Source organism: Anolis sagrei, chromosome 4, assembly GCF_037176765.1.
Source record: "Anolis sagrei isolate rAnoSag1 chromosome 4, rAnoSag1.mat, whole genome shotgun sequence".
Lineage (NCBI taxonomy): Eukaryota > Metazoa > Chordata > Lepidosauria > Squamata > Dactyloidae > Anolis > Anolis sagrei.
In genome coordinates, this window is record NC_090024.1 from 204,273,081 (window position 1) to 204,281,936 (window position 8,856).

The following is an 8,856-nucleotide window of genomic DNA, read 5'->3' on the forward strand; positions in this document are numbered from 1 at the left end:
ACCTGAGATCAGATCCTGGGATATAGGGCCTGCCTGGATGGGCCCTTCTACCTTTTATTTTTCAGTGATTTTTTTTTGTGGTGGTGGGGGGGGGGGGCAAAATACTGTTTGCTTACACTTGAAAATTACCTAGGGCCAGCCCTGCTTAACTCTCATACAAAACATAAGTAGCAAAACATAAGTAGATGTGAGGCTGCAGAGAGATGCAAGGCAGAAAGATAACTAAAGATCTGTGAAATGTTGGGAGGTGTGAGTTCAAATCAAGCACAACACTTGAATTTCTGCTACTTCATAGATCCAAAATCCAAAACACTTTTTGTTCCAAGCATTTGGGATAGGGGGATACATAACCTGTGCAAACATTACAAGAGACGGTGTTCCAAATACTACAGTATTACTAGGTCTACATTTTACTGCTAAGACAGTGCCATCTGCTGGTAATGAATGGACATATTATTCCCTGTTGTTTATCACGTTTTGAGACACACACACACACACACACACATACACATGAGAGACACACTTTTAGAATAACAAACAGTACTGAAGGCCAGGACTATAATTCTAAAATTCCAAGATTTGGTGAATCAATGATATTCCACCACTGCAGTATTTGGGTCCTTCCACACAGCCATATAGCCCAGAATATCAAGGCAGATAGTCTACAATATCTGCTTTGAAATTGAATATCTGAGTCTGCTCTGCCACATAATCCAGTTCAATGTGGAATTTATACAGCTGTATAGAACAGGCCTGTGTAACTATGGCCCCTTCCACACAGCTATATAAAATCCACATTGAACTGGATTATATGCCAGGGTGGACTCAGATGATCCAGTTCAAAGCAGATACTGTGGATTATCTGCCTTGACATTCTGGGTTATAAGGATGTGTGGAAGAGCCCCTTGTCTCACTGAAGCCTGCAAAAATATCAGAAGCCCAGTTTGTATAGCCCTTATTTTATTTCACCTTCTCTAGAGAAAGAACGTAGAGGGGGGTTTTTTCTGTCACAGTCAACCAAGTAGCTCAAACTTATGTGCTACTTTATATAAATGAGATCACTGATTTACCTAATTCATTATTCTCTATATTATTGTCTAAACCTCTTCCAGATTTTAAGATTATATTCTCTTTTTATAGTATCTGAGTGGAGATGTTTGGTGTTGAAACTGCATGAAAAAATGTCCTCTCCCACTACCCAATGACCTTTCAATTACCTATTTCTGAAACACCCTCAGCAGGTACCAAACGGAATTTCTTTTTCTTCATCTGATGCAGGGATGTACCTATGGGCAAGGGGACAAATGAGGGATGTGGCCCCAGCTATATCTCTGTCCCTCTTTAAATTTTTCTTGACTCCTCAAATATCTTGCATTCCAGTTACTTAAAATATAAATTGGGCATTTAGTACTCTAGTATATACACCCAAAGAAAGCCAGGCAAAGTTAGCAAGGGGATGCAAATACAGTAAATTCAACAGTTCTAGGGATGGCAATTTTTCAATGTTTTACTGTCCACAATGCTAGAAATTTGGGGAATGATGGAAAATTCCATTGGGGCAAAAAAATCTTATTTGTAGGAGCAATGCTCTCATTCACACCACATCCACAGTAGGTACACCCCAATCTGCTGGAATGTTGTTGAATCATCACTTCACTCTGAAACTTGCAGTTCAACAGTAAAGTGCAAGCAAAGCAAATGCATAATTTGATGAGTCCATGCCACATTTTAACTTAAAGGCTTCCCTATGCCGCATCTGAGAAAAACTGGGAAAAGTGCTGGGACAGATGGCTCATTGGTCTGACTTGGACTAACCTATCATGCTTCAAAGAGTAGGCTGAAATCAAAAGAATGACAAGCTATGATCAAGTAAATACAGCGACAAAATAGAAACAATCAGTGACAAAATAGAAACAATTCATGGATTTCCCATATAAAATGATGTCACAAGCAGCAACATAACCCACCTGCTATTGTGTATACACTGTATAGCATTTCGGACAACTTAAAAAAAAAGGTTCTATTTATTTGTTTTTGATGCTGCTGATTTTTTTAATGAACAGAAAGAAACAATGGTTGCATCTTCCAAACTGTACATAGAATTGGTGTGGAGAGAGAAGGAGGACTTTCTGGATGAGAAAAACAGGCCACCAGAACTTCCAAGCACATTCTTAGTTGTGTTCAATTAATAGAATATGTGGATCTGAACAGCTTCTCTGGTTGTAGTGCAATAATCATCTATGTTAAAGTATCCTCTTTCTCCTAGTGCTTTAACAAATTTGTCATCAGGACTACCATGCCCTCAGAACAGGTGAAATGGCCTTGGAGGGAATACTGTACTGCAAGACAACTGCATTGTTCACTGAATGGGCTACTGCTAACAAGTGACTGTATGTTTCCACTGCTCGTTTAATGGGCTCATGAAGAGCTGCAAATCATAGCAACCCTGAAACAATGTCCATAAATGTGGCAGGGAGTTCTACAGCTAATGTGTGAAGATGTATGGCAAGAAGGAACAAGCACTGAGGGGCAAAAGAAAGGGAGGAAATGCATTCAGGCACCAAAGGGAAGGTACCCCATCTTTCCATGCAGAACCTGAAAGAATCAGAGGAGAAAAGGAGAACAATGATTAAACTGATGGAAAGGCTTTACAATGATAAACAGACAGTGCCATGTGTGATATGGATAGAAATTCAGCATCAAGAGACAAATGTACGTAGATACATTTCCTATCACCCCATAACCATAAGAAAATTTGATAGTGTTGAATTAAATGGACAGAGGGTAAAACAGGCACTAGACAGAGAAGGATAGTCCATTTTATGATGGGGGGAGTTGAAGGAGGAAAACCATTAACCCCATTTGTGCTGGTTGAGAGGAATAGTAGGAAAACATTAAACTGAGAGGAGGTGGTCATCAGAGATATGTCCACCCATTTTCATTTAGCTAGTCATGCTGCAGTCACCATTCACAAGGATTTCTGGGCATTCTTATGTGGTCCCTGTATATAACCGTGCTGTGGAGGCTGCATTGCTTGAAAGGTGGTTATGGAGGTGAGATTTAGTTGTTGAGTAGTGGTAAAGGTTTCTGTCCTCCACAATGACCAAGATATTGAGTAACATCATTTGAATTCACCAGCGGAATTCCCACCAAAGTCATTTCAATAAGTAACATTGCTTAATAAAAAATATTCAAGTCACCCTGAGTCCCCACAGGGAGATGGGATGGGGTATAAATAAAGTTGATTTGACTTGACATTTTCCCAGAAGAATATAATTCAAACAGGAAAATCAAAATAAAATTAACATTAGTTGGAATGAGATGATAATAAAAAAGAGAAAGTTAGAAAGTTTATTTTAAGCTTAGAAAGTTTCTTTCAAGACAAATGGATATAATGAAATGAATCTAGAATTCAGTCATGGTAAGATGATGCTCTGAATATTACTACTATCAATTGTTCAGTTATGAATAGTTTCATTACATCAAATGTAGAGAGTCTATTGTATTTTATTTAATGCTAAAAGTGTCAACCGGGAATTATGACAGCATTGGGATTGCGACCTCTTAAATAAAATTAGTATGGATCAGAGATTAATTCATTACAATAATGACAATTAATTCATGACATTACAATTAATTCATGACATTACAATTAATTCATTATAATACCTTTCATTGCCCTGTTGGAGATTTAGCAGCATCAAACATCTTCTTTCTTCCCTCCATTCCTGACATGGCCTCCACATTCTTACGCCAGTCGCCCACTTCCACAGGACGTTCCTGTCAGGGAAACCATATTGTTAAACCATGCTTTAGAATATCCTATGGTCCCATTCATATAGCTGAAGTTATGCATTACATGTTCTCACAGGATCACTACTCAAGATCATGTCCCTTCTACACAGCCCTATATTCCAGAATATCAAGACAGAAAATCTCACAATATCTGCTTTGAACGGAGTTATCCAAGTTCACACTCAGATAGTGTGGGATATTCTGCCTTTCTATTCTGGTATATAGAGCTGTGTGGAAGGTCCTCAGATTATGCCAAGAAATAATGCAACTTGAAACTTGCCTTAATTCCAGAGCTATCAGTTCTTTCTCCAACAACTTGGAGAAACCCTACTAAATGGAGACCTCCATTCATCTGGTTTTGGATGTTTCTTTCTTGTGAATAGAAATGATAGTAATAGGCACACAACAGCATTCCACCATTTCCAGCCAAACTATGAAAATAACTACAAAACATATAACATCAGATTTGATTTAATGGGGGGATTCTTGACTGCTAACCTTTTCTGTGTCTTCCTTCTTGACAGATTTGAGGTTGGCTCTCAGGTCCATGGAAACTTTGTGCTTAGAACCCAGCAGAGCCCTTAGCATGGCATCTGCAGAGACACGGACACGCCGCAAGGGAGGACGCTTGAACTTTCCTCGGAGGTCCAGTACTTTCAATTTCAGGTCTTTAATCTGTGGGAGAGGATAAATAAAAGACCATATATGCTCATAATCCTTTCAAAGCTTGAGATCAAGAACATAGTAACCTTATTATTTTTATGGGGGGGGGGGGAGGTTAGCTCAAAATTGACCATCTTACTCCACCAGAATGAAGAAAGCCTTGGGAATGATCTTTGGTGGAAAGATACTCTGAGCACAGCGGGACATTCCTCGTAGCATCTGGCTCTCAGTGGGAGTGGAGAAATAGAGGGAAAGAACTACAAGCCTCAAGTACTGCATCCCTAAAGCGGGTGGCATCAAATAGTTACGGCTACTTTGAAATTATGTTCTCTTGTTTATCTGTTCTACCTAGTTTTTATGTAAATCGATAATTTTAGGACTGAGTTTGACAACAGTGGTATCTCTGTGCCCAACATTTTGACCCATTACTGTATAGAAACTGTAGTGAGTTCTCTTTTTAAAAAACAACACTCAAATCCACTTTCTGGTATGACAATTTGGTATTTTTCAGGTATTTAAAATTAGACCTATAATAAGACCGCCTATATTCATGGAGAATACATTTACAGCCTGACCAAAGTTATATTAGACTACAGTTAAAATTAAGCACCATTAAATTGCTTCACTTCCAGCATTGTGTTGGTGGGCCGAGAGATTCTTACAGGGTATATTTTCTAGGAATTTGCTAGCTTCTCCATCACAACTCTGTGGTAATTTTAGAACCAGAGGATCTCTAAAATTACCAGACCTAAAGGACCTAAAGTGTATAAACATACCATTTTCCACCAGGCACAGATAAGTGAAAGTCTGGATATGGGTTCTGTGAGTTACAGGAGTCTTACTGTATTTAAAAGGTGAATCCCTACCTCTGGGGGCTTCTAAGAAAAGTTAATCACCTTCATTTATGCCAGAAAAAGATGGTTTGAGAAGTGTGGTTAATCACCCATACTTTGGGTGATTTCACTACTGTCTCCACTCTATAACGTATCATCCTCACCATCATCACCAGTGGTACTATATTATAACCAGCTTTTTCCACAATTCAGGACACAAGGTAGCTTATAAAAGTTAAAAGAAATAACAGCTAAATAAATGAACACCATGATAACACTTTAAAATATAATTAAACCATAAATAGAAATTCATGTGGTTAAAAGCATGACCATTACAAAAAGACAAATATAGACAACGCAGAACATTATGAAAGGCCCTTCTCTTCTAAGCAATTAGATATCAAAGGCTGTTGAAACAAAAGGCTAATTTTCTCAAGAAAGGGAATTCTAAAGCCTGGGAGTAAACACTGAGAAGGCTCTCCTTGTTCACATTTTCAAAGCTACACATTTTAAGCTGTATGATTTACTGGAATGTAATTTTCGAAGAAAATGAATGTTTTATCTCAGTAGCAGGAAAATGAAAGGTACATGCACACTTTAAAAAAAATAAACTCAGATTGTAAACTGGATAAATTCGTTCAAACATTTTGTTTTGTCTTCTTCTTACCTCCCGTGTGTTGTGGTTGCATTTTGCTTCAATGTCGTATCTCTCTTCATCCACAATGTCCACCTTCTCATGAAGCTCCCTGCATAGGTCCTAGATAATTTAAACAAAAAACTGGACAGTGGGTATCTTCTATAGGCCATTCTTTTTCTAGATTGCTGCCAGTCAAAAATGCCATTTGTTTTCCTTTCTCTGGGGAAAAATATGGAGAAACTATCTACTGATTAAATTGGGGTGGAGCAAAACTGTCTACATTAGAAGTGATGTAAATGTGCTCTACTACAATAAGTGCATTGACAAAGTGCTCTCATATCTTGGAGTTTGTGATGTGTTCTCATGCTTCAAACGTTTACTTGACAGATTAATAAATCAGCAATAGAAAGATAACCTCTAGCTCTTACATTAGCAATAGCCAATATTTATATTTTAACAAGTCAGTGTGTACTTCTTGGAGCCCAAGTGCTTTTCTTGCCAAGCAATCACCAGTCTCCATGCAAAAATATAACTTAATACCTAGGGGCGATGAACAAACAACAATGGTGCACAGCCGCCAAGGGATGCAATATGGAATGAAGAAGGTAGAAGAAGAGGAGCTCTGAGAAGGTGGAAGAGCAGCACTAGGGGAGGACCAAAATCAGGAGCTCTAGCTAACAGACCATCCATGCTGCAGAGTTGTAGCAGTTTGACACCAGTTTAACTGCCATGATTCCATCCTATAGTATTCTGGGATTTGTAGTTTGTAGATCTCTCTGACAGAGAAAGATAAATATCTCACAATACGAAAAACCTCAGAATTCCATAGTATTGAGCCATTAGTTAGTGTGGTGCCAAGCTGCTATATTTTGCAGTGTGGATATAGCAAGGGAGGAAAGAGACTGGAAGCAGTGTGGGTGCCAAGATCATGGAGTGAGTCACTTCCCTACCCTGTCTAATGTAGCTACACCCCTGCTCTATGAGAGATCAGGATCCATCATCAAGCTGACTTAATCAAACAATAAAGGCTTCCATATGAAACTGTCATACAATTAATAGATACATGGGCACTGGACAGCATTTACCTATTAGATACAGTTACATAGACATTAGAAAAGAGAAGAATAATATTTAATTATAGAATCATTGAATCTTTGTGTTAGAGAAGTCTTAGAAGGATCACTAGCTAGTGTAGTTGTCCAGCCACTTTTTGAAGATATCCAGAGAAGGAGATTCCACAAACTAGATCAGTGGTTCTCAACCTGTGGGTCCCCAGGTGTTTTGGCCTACAACTTCCAGAAATCCCAGCCAGTTTACCAGCTGTTAGGATTTCTGGGAGTTGAAAGCCAAAACATCTGGGGACCCACTAAATTAGATAATGGGTTGCATTGCTAAACCACTCCCATTGTCTAATAAGTTACTTCAAATGTTGGATCAAAATCTACTCTTTCTGTGACTTAAAACCCCTTTGGGGCAGCAGAAAATGCATGTTCCTTTCTCTTTGTGAACTTGAATACCTTGATACATCCAGAGACTTCTGTGTCTCACCAGCTTTCTGGATGAGCCCAAAGTGGCTATGTGGAAAAGTCTTTAATGAAGTGAATGTGCTGTAGTTTAAAAATATTATATTTCTTTATTGATGTTTTAATATGATAGTTTATTTGAGTATTTGTTAAACATTTTTGTCATTCATTTTTAAACTATGAACTTTGCTTTGCATTCATATTATGAGCCATCCAAGGTACCAGTTGGAGGAAATATATAAATTAAATTAAATTAAATTAAAACAAATATTAGTGAAGTGTTGAACCCACTCTGGGTTTTATTCAGACCTTAAAAATTCAAGTAGACTCATTCTACTTGAATTTCAAGTGGACTCATTGATGTGTCCATCAGCCACCATTTCCTCTAAACTCTAATTCAGCAAATAGCTTCACAAATATGAGGCTTACTAGACTTCTTGCCTGTCTCTTGAAAGACAAAAGAAACAGGGCTTATTGGAGATCTGAACTAAATCTCTTGCTTTAGTTCTTTAGGACTTCTATGATGTTCTGGAAGTCTTATGAAACTGATATTGTCTTCCCAAAACCAAAACTCTACCTGGAGCTGGGCAAATGAAAGTCCGCTAGTTCTCAAAGGAGTGATCCTCTCAGCCAAGTATCTCTCCTTCTCTCCTTGTTTATCTACTTGCTCTTGTTCCCATTCTTCTTTGGCTTTAGCCAGCATCAAACTCTGGAAAAAAGAGGCCAAAACATTTATAAACAGCCTTTCTGGCAGCTCATTTTAACAATGTCAAATGGTAGCTGGTTTATTGGAACTGCTTTGGCAAAGCAAGAAGTCTGAATTGCCTCACCTTTAGAAGGAGTTTGCGTGAGGCTGTGATCTTGGATTTCCTCTAAGAAGCAAAAATAAATATAGAATGCACGTTAGACACAAAGCTCTTACAAATTTCATAGCCACACTGAAATCACTTTTAAGAAAAAAGAATATAGGAACTGCTCTTACCTCTCTTTAGATGTTGGTTTGGAAGAAATAATAAAAATAGGAGAAAATGAAATAAACAGAATGAATACGCAAAATACAGTTCTCTGTAAAAGTGGAATTAAATTGATCTACTGTGAAAGAGTGATCATACCACACCCATATTCCACATTGGTCTTAATATTGCATATGTAATTATCTTTCTTAATCTCACTACTTGGTCCTGTGGTTTGCTGGGTATTTATGAAGCCCATCAGTAAAATGTAGTACCCCATAACAACCAGTCATTGGTAGATAATATGACCTGTAAACCCCATTATTAACATCAGCCATTATTTCTCCTGGTTAAAGTAGATTGATGGTGCTCATCACCACATGCCTCAAACATGACTGAAAATTCACGGAATATCCTGGTGTTTTGCTTTCTCAAAAATGATACTGCTCCTC

At 38.1% G+C, this 8,856-nt stretch overlaps 1 protein-coding gene across 1 annotated transcript; it reads right to left on the minus strand.

The window, feature by feature from the left end:
• Positions 1 to 2,005: 2,005 nt before the first annotated feature.
• Positions 2,006 to 8,455, minus strand: TNNI1 (troponin I1, slow skeletal type). Its single transcript, XM_067468104.1, has 7 exons — positions 8,434 to 8,455; positions 8,282 to 8,323; positions 8,029 to 8,160; positions 5,959 to 6,048; positions 4,294 to 4,470; positions 3,670 to 3,780; positions 2,006 to 2,595 (listed from the first exon to the last, which is right to left on the minus strand). The coding sequence occupies exons 3-6, from the start codon at positions 8,152 to 8,154 to the stop codon at positions 3,673 to 3,675; spliced, it is 501 nt and encodes a 166-aa protein (XP_067324205.1). The 5' UTR covers positions 8,155 to 8,160; positions 8,282 to 8,323; positions 8,434 to 8,455; the 3' UTR covers positions 2,006 to 2,595; positions 3,670 to 3,672.
• Between the last annotated feature and the right edge of the window lie 401 nt (positions 8,456 to 8,856).